The sequence below is a fragment of the Perissodus microlepis genome, chromosome 3, assembly GCF_051167445.1.
Source record: "Perissodus microlepis isolate ML-2025 ecotype Zambia chromosome 3, ASM5116744v1, whole genome shotgun sequence".
Taxonomy (NCBI): domain Eukaryota; kingdom Metazoa; phylum Chordata; class Actinopteri; order Cichliformes; family Cichlidae; genus Perissodus; species Perissodus microlepis.
The window spans coordinates 23,043,633-23,065,397 of record NC_140463.1 but is presented as its reverse complement, the minus strand read 5'-3'; the positions used below and the strand labels follow the sequence as shown (position 1 = coordinate 23,065,397).

At 41.2% G+C, this 21,765-nt stretch overlaps 3 protein-coding genes across 6 annotated transcripts in view; 2 read left to right on the top strand and 1 right to left on the bottom strand.

Moving 5' to 3' along the window:
* col4a6 (collagen, type IV, alpha 6) overlaps positions 1-3,855 on the top strand; it is a 164,473-nt gene extending 160,618 nt beyond the window's left edge. For all 4 annotated transcript variants that reach the window (XM_084923618.1, XM_084923619.1, XM_084923616.1 and 1 more), the window contains 5 exons: positions 19-135; positions 217-408; positions 509-680; positions 774-888; positions 1,034-3,855. In XM_084923618.1, coding sequence (XP_084779744.1) covers positions 19-135; positions 217-408; positions 509-680; positions 774-888; positions 1,034-1,294 — 857 coding nt within the window. In that variant the 3' untranslated portion in view covers positions 1,295-3,855. The remainder of the gene's footprint in view (positions 1-18; positions 136-216; positions 409-508; positions 681-773; positions 889-1,033) is intronic.
* An 846-nt stretch (positions 3,856-4,701) lies between these two features.
* ankrd46b (ankyrin repeat domain 46b) lies at positions 4,702-13,444 on the top strand. The gene is made up of 4 exons (XM_084923614.1): positions 4,702-4,819; positions 9,802-10,144; positions 12,009-12,167; positions 12,546-13,444. The coding sequence occupies exons 2-4, from the start codon at positions 9,834-9,836 to the stop codon at positions 12,760-12,762; spliced, it is 687 nt and encodes a 228-aa protein (XP_084779740.1). The 5' UTR covers positions 4,702-4,819; positions 9,802-9,833; the 3' UTR covers positions 12,763-13,444.
* Positions 13,445-18,729: 5,285 nt separating this feature from the next.
* LOC146390556 (uncharacterized) lies at positions 18,730-21,162 on the bottom strand. The gene is made up of 2 exons (XM_084918241.1): positions 20,404-21,162; positions 18,730-19,005 (listed from the first exon to the last, which is right to left on the bottom strand). Exons 1-2 carry the CDS (start codon positions 21,094-21,096, stop codon positions 18,742-18,744), a joined length of 957 nt encoding a protein of 318 aa, XP_084774367.1. The 5' UTR covers positions 21,097-21,162; the 3' UTR covers positions 18,730-18,741.
* Positions 21,163-21,765: the final 603 nt, after the last annotated feature.

The window sequence follows — 21,765 nt, the reverse complement described above, 5'->3', positions numbered from 1 at the left end:
AATATTCTCCTGCTGCAGGTACTGTGGGTAACCCTGGTCCATCGGGTAGACTGGGCAGGACTGGAGGTCCTGGTTTTCAAGGACCTCTTGGGGATCCCGGACCTCCTGGTTTCCCTGGATCCCCAGGAGCACAAGGTCAGGATTTTTGTTTATCTTCGACTTTTTAATAGCTTATCACTTCTAGCATGTTCTTATTCATTCCCCCGTCTTCTTCAGGGTTACCTGGTACAATTGGCCCTCCCGGCATTCCCGGCAGCGTCGGCCGCAGCCACAGCATCGGCTACACTCTGGTTAAGCACAGCCAGAGCCCCCAGGTTCCCATGTGTCCTCAAGGCATGGCCAAACTGTGGGAGGGCTACAGTCTGCTGTATGTAGAGGGACAGGAGAAGGCACACAACCAAGACCTCGGTATGAAAACACTCTCAGGCTCTTATGAACCATAAATACTAGTTATAGCAGTCTTTGTGTGGCACAATTAAAGGTTTAAAACCTCCCTTTGTCTCTTCAGGTCAGCCGGGGTCGTGTCTCCCCAGGTTCAACACGATCCCCTTCCTCTACTGCTCGCCCAGCGAGATTTGCTACTACGCTAGCCGCAATGATAAATCCTACTGGCTCTCCACGACCGCATCCATACCCATGATGCCCGTGGAAAAGGAGGAGATAAGACCTTACATCAGCAGGTATTGTACACTGTATTACTTTAGTCAAGCTGCCTGTCATATACATGTGCATACAATTAATGAAGCTTTCATCTGATTATATGAATAACACAGGTGTTCAGTATGTGAGGCTCCATCTCAGGCAGTGGCGGTCCACAGTCAGGATATGACAATCCCCAACTGTCCTATTGGCTGGAGGAGTCTCTGGATAGGATACTCCTTCTTAATGGTACGTAGTTAATGGCAGCTTCTACCAAACAGATTTAGACCAGCAATTAGATGAAGAGATTATTTCTCCCCATGGTTCTGCATACTGCCAAATTGTCTTCAGAGATGTCATATTTAAAAAAAATGTCCTTTCATTTCTGACACAGCACACAGCAGCTGGTGCAGAGGGCGGCGGTCAGTCCTTGGTGTCTCCTGGTTCCTGTCTGGAGGACTTCCGGGCGACTCCGTTCATCGAGTGCAACGGCGCCAGGGGCACCTGCCACTACTTTGCCAATAAATACAGCTTCTGGCTGACAACCGTGGATCCAGAAAATGAGTTTACCTTCTCGCCAACCAAGGAGACGCTGAAGGGAGGCCAGGAGCGCTCCAGAGTCAGCCGCTGCCAAGTGTGCAGCAAGATCTTGTAGTAGGCAAAGGTGAAAGATGGAGGAGTGAGGCGGGGAAACATCAGGAGGGGATTCACTAACATTTCAAGAATTTATGATGGAGGATGAGATGGATTTAAAAAAGAGCACGTGACTGACTGAATGGACCTTTCTCCTGTGCTGTGATGGTTTCAGAATCGAGTCGAGCAACATCGGCCCCATTTTGAGAGTTTTTTTAATCCCCTGTAGGAATGAATAGCTTATAAAAAAGAAGAAGAAGCTGGAGGTAGGAGGAGGAAAGAGAAGAGTTCCAGTGTGAGCAATCTTCTCGAGATTATCACTGATAATGGTGCTATTGTTTATGTATGTGTTTATTACGTGTCAGCTTTCTTGTGACAGATGTCAGCGAGAATCATTCTCGGCTACCTCGGAGAGTGCCCCCACCCCCATTTAGCAAACAAGTGCCCCGCACACACGTTAAGCACCCAATTTAAAGGTTATCAGCTCAGGAAGTTGGCCGTTATTGGTTCTTGTCGCTCCCATAGATACTGACAGCAGGCAGAAAGTCTCTACACCACCTCTTTTAATGCTGACTAGTGGAAAGTGGAGACGGGCTGATTGTTCGTGAACTCATGATTGCTGTTCAGTTAGGTTTAAGACATAGACAAGCATAAAGTATTTGTAATCTATGAGAAAGCTCAATTTTAAAGGGCTACCTGAGATTTTACTACAATGTTATTCATATCTACATAAGATCAAACTGGGTAAAGCCCCTTCTGCACAACTACTGGGTACACAGAGACGTCTGACTGTCATATCTATGGGACAGACAAGCCTACAAATGCTTTTCAATGAGCTGATCACGTTTAGAGCTTAATGTGAGATGAGAGTAAAATTACAGATTGCTGGTTGATTTTAAGGTTTTAAAGAGAGTTTGCATTATCTTATTGGGCTGATCTGAGCAAAGCAGATATAAAGCTTCATTGAAATCCCATCTTTGGGAAGATGAAACCTGTTTTCTTCATAAACTTTTTATTCTACGGCAGTTTAGCACCACGAAGGTGCCCACTGTAAACACACTGGGGATTTTTTCATGTGTTGCATCAATACCTGCAGTATATTTGATGTTGGCCACTTCATTATTGGTTTGAAAATCAACTTGCCAAGATATGTGACTTGCTTGAGGTAAAAATGGTGTTGAAGCTATCCTTTGTTTTTAAGTTTTTGTGATATTTGGATTATTTTTTGGTGCCTTACAATCGGACGTGTGAATTAAAGGAGTTTTAGCTTCATGTAAAGATGAAAAAATCTGTGGAAAACTATAACTCATTAGCAAATTATTTTTTGCATAAACAAAAAAAGACTAGAAGTATTTTGTTTATTGGACTCCAACAAAAAAACATAAACAAAGCAAGTTTAATTTCTTTAAGTGCTGATTTTAATATAGAAGCTGAAAAGCATCATCTGTTTTGGGGAACAGAAGGAACTTAGAAACAATCTAAAGTATTCCTAAACATGTCAAAGTCCCAGCGTAAGCTTCACGTAAGCCTGTGTACATTTCACAGTGGGACTCTCAGGTTGCTGCTACGTTACCGTTAGTATGACTTTAAAGGTCAAGTCAGATTTTTCTGTGCAACAGCTGAAATGACAATAGAGAGCTGTTGTTATTGCACTGATGTGGACGCAGATGGTTCAGAACATCAAAGGGGCATACATATCTCCACCTCCACTCTCACAGGTTTTCTCTATGCTGCGACCAAACAAGTATTTCTTTTGATTATATCACACTTTTTAAGGCTGCCATTCGCTTGCATTTTGCAAAAAGACACAAAACACACGCTCTCTGATAGATGAATTATTGCTGTACATAGTGCTTACTGTATTTTTCAGAAAATCATGTTAGCGCAAAGGTCTATGATGTTGTTACTCGGTTCTTTTCTTTTCTTTTTGTGTCCTCGGACAGGTAAGAAGATGGCAAAAGGACAATTCTGTGCCTTTAAATATAGATTTTGCAAAAACAAATACAAAAACACACAAAAAATTAGAAATTGTATCTGTTTTTGCATTAAATTTGGTTTTCCTCTGAGTCAAACAGGTTCATCTGTGCTTGGACAGTGGAAGCTACAGCATGACTTGTAACCACTACGACCTCTAGCACGTCTCTCTCTGCTGGTAGCCCTGACTTTAACGCTGTGCCACATAGTACATTTGTGTCTGTATTGCTTTTTTTGTAATCTAGATTTGTAATTATTGAGTCATGACACTAGCCCCTGGTTTTATTTACTGAGAAGTGAGGGAATGGGAAGGTAATGATGTGTACATTAAATTTTATGGAAAGGAAAACATGCCTGTGTTTTTATATGGGAGATATATTCACCGCTGATGATTTAGGATGCTAACAGCACACTTTATTGCCAGTTTGGACTTCACCGCACGTTCAGAGCCAAATGGAGAAACATGCTTTAAGATCCCTGAGTGACAGAAAAGAAATGTAGTTTTCCTCAAAGAGGATCCATAACAAATCAAAAGTGGCAACGTAACATGTCTGTTCCTGTAACGTGTGTTTCTGTGCTCACACACTTTGAAATAAAGTCTCAAAACTACTTAACAAATGCATGGGGTTTTTTTTTTAGCTCAACATGAGGAACTGAAGTGAATTTAAATATAAAATCTGTAGAACCAAATGTTGCTGCCAGTGGTACTGGTTCATTTCACAAAGTGGATGTAATAGAGCAATAGAAGATACAGCAAGACGGTTGAAACATGAGCACATTTGGGTGTTCTGATAGGACAATGACTCCAAACACACATCAAAACTGTTTTTAGAATAGATAAAGCAGGCTAACTTTTACAGAAGGGATAGGCCTTCCCAATGGCTCCATGGTCCATCTCAGAAAACCAACAAGCTTTAATTAACTCTGCCATTCTGCCAAGAACAGTGGTCAATCCAGCTGGAAGTATGCAGTTGTTTATGGCTACCAAAAGCATCTTACCAAAGGACATTAACCCAAAGCTTAGTGGAGGAATATACTTTTGACCATGTGTGGATTAGAGAAAATCCAAATTAAAATTAAACTTGTGCATCTGAATTCCTTTTCTTTTCTTTTTTTAGTCATTACAGATGTGTGCTATAATCAATCACTACACCCTGGAAAGAAAACAGTTCAAAGAATTTATTAAAAGGCCAAAGTTACCATGTCATGTGACCATGATGATGTAAGATGCGCAAAAGTGATTAAATAAAATAATTAAGAACAACTATTACAAAAAGGAAAAGGCCAAAACAATATCAGAAATGAAAATTGCAGAAGAGATAGATCACAAATTCTGTTTCTGCCTCTTAGTTTTTATTCACATTAATAATTTTTATATGTTTCTATTTAAAATTGGAATAATAAAACACAGATAGATAGATAGAACCTTCGCTCCAGTCCAGTAGGTGGCGGTAGTTCACCTTATCAAAAGAAGAAGAAGCGGAACTCGTAGCACAACAACAACATTGTTAGCAGCATTAGCTCGCAAAAAAGCGAGGAGACTTTTTTCTTCTTATTTGGGTCCCATTAACAGGTGAGTGTAATAACCGAGGGCCGTCAGAGAGCGTGAATGTGCAGTCTGTTACCCTGTGTGCTTGTACGGTCGGAGAATCGCACATTTGTGAGCCGTTTCAGCTATGTGCACAACGTTAGCTCTCAGGCTAACGCTAGCTCCTAACGTTTTATTTAGTGGTTGTGTGCAAAAGTCACTGCATGCAAAGAGTTCTCGTACAGGATGAAGATTAAGGTGTGATGATGAGGATGCAGTGCTGTTGGATTTGTCCTCCTTGGTGAAATAGTTAGTCGACAGCCAGAAAAAAATGACTACACATTCATGAAAGCTGATTTCTCGAGAGCTTTTTGTATTCTGCTCGTTGTATCCTGTTAATGACAACGTATACTCGGATACAGGCGTCATTGATACTTGTGGTAACGAGCGGTGTGCACGGATGGGTCCAAATACTCAGAAGGTTAGACGTCAAGATGTTTTGTGTGTCAGGTTTCTTTACTAAAATTCATATTTCTTGAACCACAGAGGCCTAGAGATACACGCAAGATTTACCACGGATACATCAGTTGTCTTTTTTTAAGATCTGAGGAGGTTTATTGCATACAGACTTGTCTCGTTATTAAGGGTTCAACCTTCAAATGGTTGGTGACCTCCACAGTCAACAGATCCCAGTTCAACAAGCATCTTTGGGATGTGGTCGAGCGACAGATTCTCATTGTGAATGTGCAGCTGACAAATCTGGACTGACACTCAAAGCCATTATACAACACGCCTCATTCATACAAGCACTTGCTCTATGCTTTGAAATGCTTTCTATCTAACATTCACACACATTCATACTCAAATGGATGCATCGAAGAACAGCTTGGTATCTTGCCCAAGGATACACGCAGACTGGCCAACCTTCCAGTCAGTAGATGATCTAGTCTACCGCCTGAGCAACAGCCACCCCATACAGTGTGATGGGGTTAGGGGCGCTGATCATGCAAATGTGGACCAGAATGGTTCCAGCATCTTGTTAAATCTGTGCCTTTTCTAAGCAGCATTTGTATTTTTCTATTCTTTAAGTTACTGCTCTGACTGAGGTCGAGCCCGTTGTCCAAACAATTGTATTTTTCCTGGGCTAAAAGTCGATGTTTGAATCAACTGTTATTACTGTTGACAGAGGCCAAGTGGAGATAATCTTGCATAAGAGCACAAAGGAATTTGTGCTTTGATGGCAGAGTGATAAAGTCACAGCTGTGCAGTCACAGCAAACATCAGGTATAAATAAACAGTGCTGAGTAAATTGCAATAAGTGATTACAGGTATGTGAGTGAGAGGTTGAAATAGTGTGTGTGAGGTCAGCATACAGGCAGAGTAGAGCCAGTGTGACTCATTCAGGAGGTTGGATTTAAAAAAGAAAAGCAAACACCCACAGTGGTGGGGACCATCATTCGATCTGTTAATACCTGGTTAAAGCATGCGCTCGTCTGTAGCTGTAATACTTAAAAATATAAGTATAAAAAGTAAATTAAAAAGTTGGAAGTGAACAGCGACAAGATCCACCGTTTGATTTCTCACCGATTTTTACACTGGCTGCCATCAGAACTACTTTAACTCTACTTAACATAGAGTCAGCAAGGTGTTAAAAATGTTTAGTTGGTGAGCCGGTGTGAGTTGTAGCCTCAGGAGTTGCACCCGATGTAGTCTTCTGCTGCTGTAGCCCATCTGCTTCAAAGGTTGATGCTCTTTTGTCTGCCTGTCAAGAATTAGTTGACTCTGCTCATTCAAAAAGAAGGTAGTCCACTCCATGTTTTGGGAATAACTTGTCCATTCCAGTCTAGTTAATTGGACGAATAATACTCAACTTCGGGTTTTCAATTAATCTATGAAGGGTGAACAAGCAAAGAAGTCAGAAGTAGAGCAGGGCGATATGACCAAAAATATTTATCACGATTAGGGATGGGTATTGTTTAGGTTTTATCCGATACCGGTGCCAAACCGGTACTTTTGAAACGGTACCGGTGCTTAAACGGTGCTCAAACCGGTGCTTAAAGAATGGAGAACACAAAATTGGTCCAAAAACCTCTCATGTTCAGCTGTTTTTTTTGTAAAAAGATAACAATGTTAGCCTTTTCTGCAGCTATGGGGCATATATGGTATCACTCTTGGCTGGAAGCAGTGCTTAAACAATGGAAAAAACATAAACTTTGTCCAAAAACCTCTCATGTTTAACTGTTTTCCACTTTTTCTTTGGTCATTTTAGCCTTTTTGGCCAGGGTGAAGGGAGTATCTGCCATCAAACAAGAAGACAGCCGCATGTAGCTATGATGATGTTTGCTAGTTCACCTTACATGCATTAATGTAATAACGTGGTTAGCCTACTCAACGTAAATTACACACGAACAACATTAAGCTACTCACGCAGAGAAGAACGGCTGCTGCTGCCATCATCATCCTCATCATTTCTGCTACACTGGCAGGGCTAGGGGCCAGGACTCTCCTCTTCGGGTTTTTGGGGGATGTTGCTGACTCCGGGTCAGATAACAGGCACCACACCCGCAGTAGATGTGCACGGTGTAAGATCTCGCGGCAAGCTATCAAATACGGCGCATTTCTCGGCTTTTAAAAAAAAAAACGCTATGCGTCGCCAGGTGTTTCATCGGATTTGAGGTGTTACCTCCTTTGACAGTATCACAGTATCACCTTAAAGCACTTGTTGCAGGCTGCTGAGTTTGCATCTTTTGCTGTGAAGTACAGCCAGACTTTTGACCGCTTCGCCTTGGGCGTTTTTAATCTGTAGCTCTGCTCTAAAAGAACGTACGTACCTGGACCCGCCTACTATCCTCGGAAACGTAAAATGATTGGCTAGAATCTAAAGTGTATCACAGCTCAGGAAAAAAAAGCACCGAAATGTGCGCTGCTTTTCGGTCTGGTTACTACTGTTTATGTCAGAACCGGTGCCATCATGGCACCGGATACCGGTACCCATCCCTAATCACGATATACATTTGAAAATTTGTGATAACGATATAACTGATGATATAATTGACACTAGACAAAATGCTTTACAACTCCACAACTTTATTAGTGCAAAAAACCCCATCAATGTATTTTCACTTAAACAAGCAGCTGTTTTTTATGTGCATTATATAATATAATGTGTGTATGTATGTATATATATATATATATATATATATATATATATATATATATATATATATATATATATATATATATATATAAATAAATAAATGTAACAGTGCAAATGCAAATTCCTTGCTGACAGTTTAACCAAAAGGCATTTCCAGTGGAAATTGGCCGACATATCCTCAGCATAACCATGTATAATATCCACAAAACTTAAAAAGAGGTTATACACACACAATACGGTAATATTATGTTGAAGCACAGCAGGTATCACTCCGCGAGGCTCCTGCCTACGATAGCCGTAATGCTCTGACAATCCATCAAGCGGTGCGGGTTCGTAGCTTAGCAAAGTCGTACTAAAACATTTGACAGATTTTTGAGCGCCGTGTACGTAAAATCGTTTCGAGGTCAGTAAACACAACCAGAATTCATACATAAGGCACACGGGATTATAAGGGGCACTGTCGACTTTCAGAAAAATCAAAGGATTGATTTTAAGTGTGCCGTGTTTTCCAAAAAACACGGTAATAAGCATGCGCTACCAAAAATAGTGCTTTGTTGTGTGTCTGATGGATGAAAGCTAAACCAGTTCCACACCACTGAAGTTGCAGCATTTTTACAAACCAATTCTGGTTTCATTTAACGATCCACTTTCGCTCTTCTCATTCTGCGTCGCCGCCATGTGTGTATGTAAACAAAGGCAGTGCACATGCGCGTTTTACCCATATTCTATCGCGATATTTCATTTTCCTATCGTTGCCCAAAATTACACCGGTATTACTGTGAACGGCACCCCTACTGCGCCAAATCAGAGTGATCTTACTGGCTGACTGTACAAATGAAAAAACACAGAAATTCATTACAAAAACCACATTCAAAATAACTAATCTGGCACTGGCAGCAAGGTGTACCTAACGAAGTGGCCAGTGAGTGTAAATAGTTGTTAGACACAGACTTTGACTTGAAATTTAAATAAGTACCCCATAAATACTGCTGGTGTTATACTCCTTGACTTCAATATATCTTAGTTTATTTGAATAATTTTTTTTATTTTTTTTAAAAGAGGAAAATACACAAATTTGTAATTTTGGACAACGCTGTTGTTGCCGTTTTCTTTTAAAAAAAACTTCCAGTAAAAACTATGCAGAATAAAACCTTAGGTCAAAATATTCTTTTCTCCTAAACTGCTCACAGAAACTTCAAATAACTGCAGGTACAGAAACGCACAAACAGGACAAAAGGCGTCTTCTCAGGAAGCCCATTCAGTATAATCAGAAGTTTGGGAACAGCAAACCAACAAACCTTGTCTCAGCAGATCTTTCATGAGGTGTGTGTGTGTTGAGATCTTTGAGTGTGTAATGAACTTTTAAAGCTTTCATAATGAAAGAAAAAAATAAAAAACTTATGAGCTATGTGATTGTTTGCCAGGAGAAAGCAGGAGAGGAGGATTCATCAAAAAAGTGTGGTTAAAGATGCAAACACAGAAAACAGGGAGTTTAAATGTGTTTGATAAATGTGCCTTAAGAGTTGGGAGATGGACTCAACCTCATTGATCCCTGACGCTTAATTTCAAAAGGCCAGCCGAGTAATCAGGTTCACTTTAAATAACTGTCATGCTAGTTAGACGAGAGAAAGATGAGGTGCAGTGACTTTAACTCTCAGATGAGGCAAGAAAAAAAAGGAGGATGATTTGGATTGTGATGGAAATCCGAGGAGAGGGATCAGTATTTCCAGTCTGAAACTTGAATTCTTTTCTTTAAAAAAGCAGAGAAATCAGAGAAAGTGAGGAGTGCTTCCCGAGGGGGCTCAGCATGCATCTTAGTTCAGCATTTAGAAAACATTTCCACATTTTGCCTCTTTGTTCACCGTCTCAGGTACGCTGGAATTTTCGGACACCCACTCGAACATGTCCTATGTCTTCATCAACGACTCGTCGCAGACCAGCGTGCCTCTGCTGCAGTCGTGCATCGATGGAGACCTGCCCTTCGCCAAGAGGCTGCTAGAGACCGGATGCGACCCCAACATCCGTGACAACCGGGGCCGCACCGGCCTCCACCTAGCCGCCGCCAGAGGGAACGTGGAAATATGCCGCCTCTTGCACAAGTTCGGGGCCGATCTGCTGGCGACGGATTATCAGGGGAATACGGCGCTGCACCTGTGCGGCCACGTGGATACGATACAGTTCCTGGTGTCCAACGGGCTGAAGATCGACATCTGGTAAGAATTCAGAGTTCAGGTGATAACAGTGAGCTGTTTCCATCCTGAGCAACTTAATGTTCTCTCATTTTAACTCCACTTTTAATTTCATGTATATCAACTATTCAGAATCATGTAATCATGCATGATTCATGTTGATATGGTAGAAGCTAAAAGACATGTGGTGTACTGAGACTGTTTGGGTTGTAATACCCTCTCTAAACAACTTAAATCTGCCCTTTAGAGATTTCTGAATGAATGAAAATAGCACTAAACTCAAATTAAACTGCAATGAGCAAAGCTGCTCTAGACATGATCTGAATCCACAAAGAACTGACAACAGAAAAGAAGCAAAAAGAAACAAATTTAAAATTGAGCAGATGGCTGACAGCAGTACTCTGAATCTTCAGTCGGAGGTTGGTGTTAATTCTGTCAGAGTATTCATTTAATGTTATTTGGGTTGTTTTTTCTTTGTAACTGCTTATTGAGCATCTTAAATATATAAAGTTAGTTGGGGAATTTGAATCAAAGTATCGTAAATTTCATGAATGAAAGAAATATAACTAAAAAATAAGTCTTTTCTATGTAACTGCTGCTAAAATCCCACTGGTGGAATTCACCTTTCACCTCTCAGCAGAGCGAATCTAATGACTTCCTGTCCCCTCGGGGGGAGTGCACTGTTGTTCCCCTCAGAGGAGACGAGAGGAGTATTTGGTTCTGTTTGTTTGCAGTTTTAAGTCCAGTTTTCAAACTATTGTGTTCAAATCGTGTGTGATGGTAAACACCAATAAGAGTTCGAGCTGATTTCATTTTGAGGGAAAATCGGGTCAAGGTTGCACCAGATGTGAAAATTGTTAAAACCTTTAGATCACGCACATTTTTCTTTTGTATGGATCGTCTTCAACCTTCACAACCATATACTATCATCTTGGGCACCATGAGTAGCATTTCACCTTTACCAACTTCAACTTACTTGATAACTTTTGGGTTATCAAGTAAGTTGTGAACAAACTAAAGCTGAATATCTGATGTTTCTCTGGGAGACTTTAAAGCTCTGATAAATAATCCTGTAACTGAAGAGTGCAATAAACCAGACTTTGTGTTTTTACTGGTACTGTGATATCGCTCCCCAGCAGACACAAAAATGATCTCGTGAGCATGAACACAACAGGAAGTCTCTGAACTCTTCATGCATGTAAATCTAAACCAGTGTCTGAAAGTGTCCAGAAACATCTCGTCGGCTTTGGAGCTCTTTTTTTGTCCACCTAACTGAATTGCACATAGTACACATTTTGCTGTGTGTGTTCAAATGCTTACAAGATGAATGGATACGGATAAGCTAACAGATCTCAGTCACCCCATGGCAAACACAAGAGATGACCTCATGCTGCTGCTGTGCTGATTAACCTCTTTTTAGACTGTTAGACTGTTAGACTTGTCCGACGGATCCTCCTGATGAAGCTGCTGAAATATGACACAAACACTTAAATACTTTGTGGTTTTTCAGCGAATTTTTGGGAGTTGTGAAATTGTTTTAATTCACTAAATGAGGTCATCACTTACTGCTATGAGTTGATGTTACGTAAATCACCCATACACACGACAAAGCCAGTACCAAGGCCATCTGACTCATTGTTTCCTGGGATTACTAAAAAGGATTCAGTGCTTTCAGTTTTCAGCTGAACTTAGCAAAAACATTAGCTTTTAATTCTACTGTGCAGACTAATCATATTGTTTTTATCAGCAGGCTACATGTGCGACTGTAGTTATGTATGCACAGTTGTGGAACAGCATATTCACATCATGGAGGTTTCCTGGTTTAAGTTAATACAAAACTCGTGTGTTGGATAAAAGAAATAATAGATTTCTTTTGTTATTACTGCAGTAACCACAACGGATCGACTCCTCTGGTGCTGGCGAAGAGACGCGGAGTCAACAAGGATGCTATTCGTCTGCTGGAGGGGCTGGAGGAGCAGGAGGTGAAAGGCTTCAACAGAGGAGCCCACTCCAAACTGGAGACCATGCAGATGGCTGACAGTGAGAGGTGAGCAGAGCTGGAAGGAGAGAGGGTGGAGAACCAATCGGGACAGATCATGCAGTCAAAGCATGATCTGTCCTGATTGGCTCTCTCCTGCAAAGCAGGTAGAGTTTCAAGCAAGACTTCACACAGCTTTAAGAGCAACAATACTGACCCAGAGAACTGTTCTGTGCCTGCTTTAAATTAGACTTAAAATGAGATTCTGGAAGGATCTATCTTCATTTTAGCTCCTACACTGATTGTGGGTTTTCTTAGCTTTACCACAGAAAAAAGGAACAAGAACAGAGTTACATGTGAGAGATAACAAACTTCTCCGTGTGTGTGTGTGTGTGTGTGTGTGTGTGTGTGTGTGTGTGTGTGTGTGTGTGTGTGTGTGTGTCTCAGTGCGATGGAGAGCCACTCCTTACTGAACCCGAACCTGCAGAGCACTGAGGGCGTCCTGTCCAGCTTCAGGACCACCTGGCAGGAGTTTGTGGAGGACCTGGGCTTTTGGAGGGTCCTGCTGCTGCTGGTGGTCATCGCCCTCCTCTCCCTGGGCATCGCCTACTACGTCAGTGGGGTCCTGCCTTTCTCCACCAGCCAGCTGGAGCTGGTGCACTGAGTAAAGGCGGGGAAGAAGGGTGCGGAAGAGGCAGTAAAATAAATGAATGAAGGTCTGCGTTCAGCTTTGTGTATAGAGCAAAAACCCAGAGTTTTGTTTCTTTGTTGCCCACACTTGATCCTTTTTATTGTGGTCTTAACAACATCATATGATACTGTTAGTAAAGCGACGCAATTTAAAAAATATTAGAAATATTTTTAGGTGATTAACGAGAGAGGACAGTGACTCAGAGACTTCATGTGTGGCCTAACACCTCGACTCATTGATAGACTCATTTCCTCTTCCTCACACTTGTCATGTCATCCCTGTTTGCTCTGTTACAAGCTGTATATTGCTGATGTTTTGTATCTTTTCATTGTTTTCTCCTCACTTGTTATTTATTCAAATGTCTTTGGTATGAATTTTTCCCTCGCTGTCTTTATTTCACACAAATACCTGCAGCCTTTCTGGCTGGAAATAGTTTTGTCAGGATAACAGAGTTGACTGCAGAGAAACACCTGGACTGAGTTTAGATGAAGCTTCAGGTTTAACTGGGATTATGGCAGCAGATTAATGCTTCTTACTTTGTTGTATATTCATTTTATCTTAATGTGCTTTTGTTAAAGGTTTTCAGTGTTTATTCCATCAAACATTTGAAGTCATTTAATGTGCAAAATGAATAAAATCATGACTGTAATCTGCATCAGGTTAGAGCGTCACTTTGTTACCAACTCAAAACTTTATTGGCACACAGCAGCTAACCTGAGCTTTTTAAAAAGCGCAAAGAAAACAGGAAAGACTGTAAATCTGTAGAAACAGGCAGGATTAGTACTCGCTGTAAATGAATATACATACAGAACTTGCTCTCACCAATGGGGGAAAACCTTCAGCTGCTACTGATCTTTGATGATTCAGCATTTTAATGAATCTGGGTGACGGTAAGAGAGATGTTACAAAGAAAATCAAACACTTGAGATTCTTGTTTGTACCGTAAATTGTTAGAAGACCGCAAATCAAGCCTTACTGGAAGCTTTTTCAGGTATAAGCCGTACTTTCATTCAGTGATTGTACACATTGAGTGTACAGTCATTCGTACCCACCTTTTTGCTCACACTCATTTGCAAACTTTCAGTTAGCCCATACCCACTGCTGTTGAAGAGCTTTGAGACACACAGAACAATAACAGTTTCACTGAGGAAGAAAGATGGACAATGTCACACTCTTGGCTGTTTATTGTCCTGTTTTTTAGTGACATATAGACCTTCCCCTGGATGTCTAGGCTAAGACTGTTAAAACCAGGCTGTGATGTGTTTGACTTCAACTAATATCAGTACATAAATGTGTCACCGCTTTTTTCCGTTACATAATGTGGTAAAGTGCTGTAGGCTACATGTTTGGAAAGATTTAAAGGGAAGTAGTTTTGTTTTGACATTCTGGTTTTAGTTTGAGTGTGAATATAGCACACAGCCCTGCAAGTTCAAGTTCAAATTTTATTCGCCACATGCAGTGGCAGGTTGCCCTGCAGTGGAATGAACCTGACCCCCGACCTTACACACACAACACAGACATCACATGGGGATACAAGTCAGAGAACGGTTGCATTACAGAAAAACCACTGAAATATACACTACAATAGGAAAGTACAAGAGGAAAAAAAGAGACCTCTACTCATGCTGGGCTATAGGAGGACAGCATGAGAACAGGAAACAAAAAAACTCCTCTGCACAGAAAGCACATAAATGTCCACAGTACAACATTATAGAGCATGTGACCAGCAACAGGGTTGTGTAGGGGATGAGGAGTAATCCCAGGCAACACAGCAGCCATCCTGCCACTGCGCCGACTCTCCAGCGCAGGCCCAGACCTGCCCGTGTTCCCCAGGAGGCAACAAGCATCGAAGGCATTGGAAGGGGAGGGGGGATGAGTGAGTGCTTATCAGTGTAAGTGTATGTGTGTGCGTGTCCATAGTTCAGCTGAGACAGTGTCCTTTGCCCTACCAGGCTAAGTAAACAGTCTTCCAGCCAACCCAGGTGGCCTTGCAAATATGACATCCATTATTAATTGAAGTCATGTTTAGTCCACATAACGGTTTCAGTGAACCATGCACTGCCCAAAGACATTCAGACTTGCTAAACCAAAACAAGGCAAAGCTTCAGATAAACCTACATAAGGTTACTCTACATTTACACTTTGCTGTTTGAATGCTTTGCCTTGCAGTGTCACACCTAAGAGGATATTCAGTTTTAATAAGCTTCACCAGGCCTTTGCATGTAAGTCGTCATCATGTTCAGTCATCTGATGAGAAAAATCAGCCATGGCATATCACCTTAATTGTCAAACTCATTGTAAAGGCCCTCGTATGGCCCACTTTGATCTCAAGGGTGCAGAACCAGAAAAACTCCCCTTTGTGTCAGTGTGAACAGTACGACTCGTGCAGTTTTACTGCATGATATAGAAATACTGCTGCAGTAATGAAAGAACATGTGCTCACTAGTATAAAAACAAAAGGTTATGGTAGTGATTAAATTACAAGAAAGTAATTCACGTTATTTCACAAAAAAAGTGTTTTTATTTTAATCAGAATATATAACAAAAACAAAATCCCCCACAAAAAATTACATTTTCTATGTTTTAAGTGTTATTGTTTATCTATTACTTAATTGTTTTAGTGTAGTATGAATGGCAGTGGGGGATTCTTTTATACAAACTGTAAAAGAGAAAATACACTATAAATTCAGAATCTCATGTCCAACATCACATATTCCAAGGTTGTCCAATGGGCCAGATTAGAGTCTCTGCTGGGCCAATTGTGGCCCTCCGGCCATAGGTTTGACACTCCTGCCCTAGAACATGCTGTCCAAACATCTTTCTTTTTTCGCTGTCTTACAGCTGCTAACATTTCAGCTTAGGTAAAATTACAGTTGATGACACAATAATGTTGAACTGTCTTAGCAGTTCCTTCAGTGAAACTATGAAATCAGCTCCGCCTGAGAGTCAGGCATCATCCATGCATACATACACTACCATTGTTACAGTATCACGCTATGATATACCGCGCTATATTGTGACATACATACAATTCTATTCTGATGTTGTATTCTCGTATTCTACACTGTTCTATGACATTATATTCATGAGACCCCTGGTGGGCTGTGAAGGAACTGCAGTGTCAAATAAACTATATTCTAAGTACTTAAGGAAAAAAAGCTGCTGATTGTTATTTAACAGAATTTGAACTTTGCGCGATTTCTAAATGTCTAAATGAATTTTTAAAAAAAAAATTTTGATCAAAAAGTCAAAAATTAAGAATGTGCTAATAACACCGTGATTCTGAAGTGAAGGGGGCAGTATCATTCGGCGTGAGATAAAAACGTCCGAATGCGTTAAGATCGCTCTCCATTTAATAACCGAAATTATATTTTGATCAAAAGCTTATTAGTATACAACAGAGAGCTGCAACAGTTATGAAAAATCACGTATTCCGCATAAACCTGTCGTTTTTACCATCGAAAAAAACAATTTACTGTTGATTTATTTACATAAAAATAGGGTCTAGACTCTCGTGCTTGAGCAATAATTGGCCACCATTAATAATCAGAGCCAGGAGGCCGAGCCTAATACTACAGCGCTGCACACAGGCCTGTGCAAATCGTTTGGCTCAACCTGAGGCCCTTTAGGCCACTAAAACCAATGTGGCCGCTCATCTGATCGTTTTAAACCTGTTTTAAGTCGTTTTTGGTACATTCAAAGTGGAAGTGGCTTTAGGTTTTTAATGTGTATATCGCACATGTGTAGCATTCATTTCATTCTTTAAGGAAATTCGTTTAGTGAATGACACTGACAGAAAACCTTTTTTATTTTCCAAAGAGAGAGAAAAAGACAGATTTAAATAGCTCTACATACTATTATCATGCTGACTTTCCGATCAAGTCAGTGATGAAATGGGACATAATGTTATCAATGTAGTCTTTTCTATGTGTTGACAATACCACACATAACGATCATACGGCGTTTTGTCAGTTTTCAACCAGTGAATCATTAAGTTGATCTTGAACACTTCGGTGGATGTAAGCAATCATTACATCATTTAATCCGAATTCTGTCGGAAAATACAAAAAGAAAAGTTATGCAGTGATTTGTGTTAAATAGTAATAAATAAATGCTGATGTAAAAATTACCGAACAATTTGTCTTCTTTGTATCCGCCTCAGAAAATGTTTGTGTGGAGAGCGACAGGGTTTCTTTCATTTGTAGATTCTGAGAGGTGAGTGGACTCATTTCTGCTTCTTATTTAACAAAAATAAATGTAAACATACGTTTAAAAATATTAAAATGAATCCAAGAAGCACTGTGGCCTAAAAAGGTATTCATGTGTATTGTTTAATGGTATCATGCGTTTGACGTTTATAAAATGGATTCTAATAGGAAAAGAAGGTGAACCAGGCTTCATATAATTTATTTTCATTTGTCAAACCACGTGTTTCCGTCTGGAAGGAGGAACTTTTAACCTAATCCGAGGCCTCCGTGATGGAGCAGGCGAACCACGAAGTGTCCGTGAAAATGTCCGGACTTCACCGTGAAGTGAACATACAGGAGGCCTGAAGGCACTGAAGGTGAACATGTATCGCCTCACTCAGGCAGTGGTGTAAGCACACTGTTTATTTAATCACACACAGCTGAAGCAAGATATTACAAAAATAAGAAAAAGTAAATTAAGACAGGAAACGAAAGCTTTAATCGGTGTAAAAATTCATAATTAGAATTATAAGCTGCTAGGGATGGGTATCAAAACCCGGTTCTTGTTGAGAACCGGTTCCCACTGTTTCAATTCCTTGGAATTGTTTGCCATTTTTGCAAACGATTCCCTTATCGATTCCAGTCGCCCCGAATGATGTCACCACGTTGCGGAGCGTCATTTACCTGGCAGGAAACACGGCGCCTAAGCGGCTCAAACTCTCAAAAGTTTGGTTATACTTTACGAGAACGGATGACAACAGGGCAACTTGCAATACTTGAAAAGTGGATATTTCGTTTAAGGGAGGAAACACTAAGAATATGCAAAAGCATTTGCTCACAAAACACACGATAACCTTAAATGAATGTCATGTTTTTAATTCCGTTACGGACTCGTGAATCTCAACCCAGCAGCAGCGGTAACGTTTGCACGTCCTCTCCCGTTAGCGCGATCTGCCTTATTACAAAACCTGCCATTACTGTGCATTTAGGTGACCATGATGAGAGAGAGAGTCTGGCTGGCTCAGATGCTGGCAGTTGTCGCTGCAGTCTACCGGTAGCGTCTCCTTTCAGGCCAGGATAGACGAATGTCACCGAGCAGTGACTAAGTTTGTGGTCAAAGGCTTGCACCCATGTACCACAGCAGATGCCCCGATTTTCGGTAAGTGAATGTGTTTAATTGTAGGCAGGGACATTACTGGATATTCTTGTGTAATTGCTACAGAATAATTTATGTTATACTTTGTTATTGCTACAGAAGAATATTTATTTTATTATTTTACATTTACAATTTTTTTTCCTGGGGACCCTGTGACACCCCATTGAAGAGCCGTAGGCTGTGGATCTCTTAAGATCTCACTGTTGGGTTTGTAAGGCCATGTTAGCCGCTTTAAATGTTATATACCTATGTGGTATGTGACTTTTGTTGCCATGATGCCAGGTCTCTCTTGGAAATGAGATTTTTAATCTCAATGAGATTTTTTTTACCTGGATAAATAAAGGATTAATAATAAATGTTACTCCTAAATTTCTATCTTGTTCAAAGAGAAGATATAAAACAAAGTTCTAAGCTATTCGACCTTAGTGTTCTCCTTTTTTAAAAAGAATCGATAAGAGAATCGATAAAGAATCGAATCGTTAAACAGAATCGAAAATGGAATCGGAATCGTGAAAATCTTATCAATACCCATCCCTATAAGCTGCACACATTAACAAGCTGAAGAGCATTAATAAGTTAAAGGTTGGCAAGTATTGATCCTAAAAGTCTTCAGACGTCTGCCTGGGACGTATTTGATGGATTGTGGCCATTCATCTGCAGAGGAGGAGGATGGCTCAGAGGCTCCGACGCCCCATTTACATCATATCGTTCATCTCTGGGTCCAAAACATCGTAGTAGACGTGACAAGTACGTGGAGCAGTGAGATTTCAGGAGCCATCCACACACAAGGCCAAAAACTAAAAAGACCACAGCTGTGATCCAGACAGAGGCCAGAGTTCCCAGTCCGTTTACTTCTGAAGTCGTCTGTGTTGGCTGCAGAGGATACAAGAGCAGAAATGCGATCAGATTCAGATGCAGGAACTTTACATGAAGCTGTTTCAGGTCTGACACAACCTCACACTTGCTCTTCCTGTGGCAGGCTAAATATGTGTCAGTAGTGATGTAATATGACATGTTGCATAATATGGGATGCATATATGTTACTGGTATACATTTTTACGTAATATAAAGTATCTAAGACGCAGTTAGTTAAAATGACCGAACGTCACTGATATATCTGTCAGTTTTATTCTGTCACTATATTCAGTCATTATGCAAATGTACTGTTTATAAGATTTGGGGAAACCTGCAGTCAGCTGAGACTGAAGAAGTCACTTGGATGAGTGATGAAACGTTTCTCCCACTGAAAACGCTACGTCCAGATGAACAGAATCAACTTTTGGAGATTACGATACTGTTGTTTTATAATGTAGCTGCTGGGATCTTGTTTTAGTTGTTCAACACTTTGATTTATATTGAGTATATTTTTTTTATCTCTTTACATATCAACATAAATAATAACAGTATTGTATATTTCCCTGGTGTGATTTTGAGGTTGCATCCATACCTGAGGGAGCATCTTCACCACCAGTTGGGCCTGCACTAAATTAAGAGACACTTAGGTGTTCTGTGCAAATAAATACTATTATTTATTTATTTTTAAGAAAAATAGGAGCCTGGAGCTTATCCCAATCTGTCTTAGTGGAAGAGGCAGGGTACACCCTGGACAGGTCACCAGTCTGTCACAAGGCTAACACATAGAGACAATCAACCGTTCACACTCATATGGCCCATTGACACTCATACGGAGCGTCTGCCCATGGGCAAAACACTGGCATGATGGTGGAATTTAGCTCAGGACTGCTCCACCGTGCTGCACTCAAAGGATATATTAGTTTTAATTGTAGATCAGGTGCTCTGTGAAGCACAGAAAGGCTGTTAACAATATTTGATATGGTTTAAACATGTTTGTAATGCCTGTCTTTCATGGAACAGGGTTGAAAATCAGTGTTTTGTGTGTTTTCTCGGGGAAAACAAGGAGTTGTGGATAGACTGTGAAAATCAAAGACAGATGTAGTTCTATAAATAAAGGAAGAGGATGTTACCACGAATTTGTCTTCCTCTGATAATGTGGGTAACAGGGTTGCACTGGTTTCTGACACACTCAGACTTGTCAGAAATATTACACCAAATATGAATGACCTATGTTTGACTCATAGTGTCAGCATGGGACTCCATCATTTCACTTCCTCTTGCAGGATGCAGCGTCTTTCTGTTGCGAATGCTCATCAGAAAGACGCACGAGAGGAGCAACCAACACAAATCGCGCTGTTTTCTTTGGAGTCACGTGTGAAAATAAATGAAACACACATTTAAAGTCAATGTACTCACCATCAGTGTAGGCTTTAGCGTGCTGGTCAGGGATTTAGGGACGGTCTCTCGAACTCGCAGGCGCACAGCTGAGCCGTGTCGCTCCGTCTTGTCCACGTCACAGAAATAAACGCCTTGATCCCTCAGGTGAACTCGCTTTATGCTGAGGGACAGGTCTGCCCTTTGGTACCAGTCTGATGATATTGATACCCGGCTTTCAAAGTCATTCCCATAAGTAACCTGTGGAGGATTCAGCTCCAGCACCACCTCTCCGTCTCGCCTCCACTGCGCAGACTTCACCCTCTGACCTGCTGTGATGGAGCGGCACGGCAGTGCAGCATCCTCACCCTCATCTACAACAACTTCAGAGGGCAGGAATACTTGCAGATCAGTGAGCTCTAGCTTCCCTTTCTTCTTGCATGTAAAGTCATACATGCCCTGGTCATTTAAATCTACACTTGTCAGTATTAAAAAATCGCTGCTTACAGTCACCCGGTCAGTGTAAGCTCGCCCCGGCTCCCAGTCACCATGAAGAGACGCCACCACCTGAATGCTGCCGTCCTTCAGGTGTAGATTCAGTGCTCCGTGTCCCTCCATGCACTCGTCTGAGAGGGGAAACTTAACATCATCCCCTACACTCGCCTGGATCAAGTCTCCAAAGACCTGGCTGATAAAAACTAGAAGAAAGGCTGCAGAGACCGGTAACCGCAGCATGCTGGCAGTGTGGCAGTGATGAGACTTCTTGAATCCAGCGAGCGCTGGTGGGTCGATGCGGGTAGATGTAAAGGGTCGGTTTAGAAGACAAAACCCCTTCTAAACGGGGGCGAACAGTGGTAAGCCAAGGTAGTTTATAATAAAACTTTATGAAGTTAATTATTATTAATTTGCCATAAAAACAAAGAATAAAGCAGCCTTGGCCAGGGGCAACAAGAATTAAATATAAAAAAGAAAAGAAAAAAACAGCGGCGAGCGGACATGAATATTAAAAACCTTTGAAAGTCCCATAAAATACTAGGACAGGCAGTATCCCCACATGTCCTCTTCACTCCCTCCTTTCGCTGCCGAACTAATGGAAAGGGGAACAGCGGCTGTCACTTTTCTCATAAATACCGACGGTTTCTCATTGATCATCCGGGTCGATACTTACCCCGGGCAGACGTCTTTACTATGTCGGCCGCTGCTCTCCGCTTTACAACGGTGATTCGCGTTTCGCCCCGTCAAGGAGACTAGAAAGTTCTCCTGTACCTCCGAGCACTCCGTTAAAAGGTGTATCCCACGGCCGTGTCCGTCTTTGCCACTCTGCGAGGCGCCCTTATTGGTTCTCGGTGCCCTCAAGGTTCATCTTGATTGGTTAGTTTGGTGGCGAGTGTTCACGTGTGGGGC

Excerpts from the sequence above, each read along its gene's own strand:
- ankrd46b (XM_084923614.1), top strand. The coding sequence starts at position 9,834 with ATGTCCTATGTCTTCATCAACGACTCGTCGCAGACCAGCGTGCCTCTG. Across the intron at positions 10,145-12,008 it reads GGGCTGAAGATCGACATCTG|TAACCACAACGGATCGACTC; the intron begins GTAAGAATTCAG and ends TTATTACTGCAG. Across the intron at positions 12,168-12,545 it reads CAGATGGCTGACAGTGAGAG|TGCGATGGAGAGCCACTCCT; the intron begins GTGAGCAGAGCT and ends TGTGTGTCTCAG.
- LOC146390556 (XM_084918241.1), bottom strand. The coding sequence starts at position 21,096 with ATGCTGCGGTTACCGGTCTCTGCAGCCTTTCTTCTAGTTTTTATCAGC. Across the intron at positions 19,006-20,403 it reads CGCTAAAGCCTACACTGATG|CCAACACAGACGACTTCAGA; the intron begins GTGAGTACATTG and ends TATCCTCTGCAG.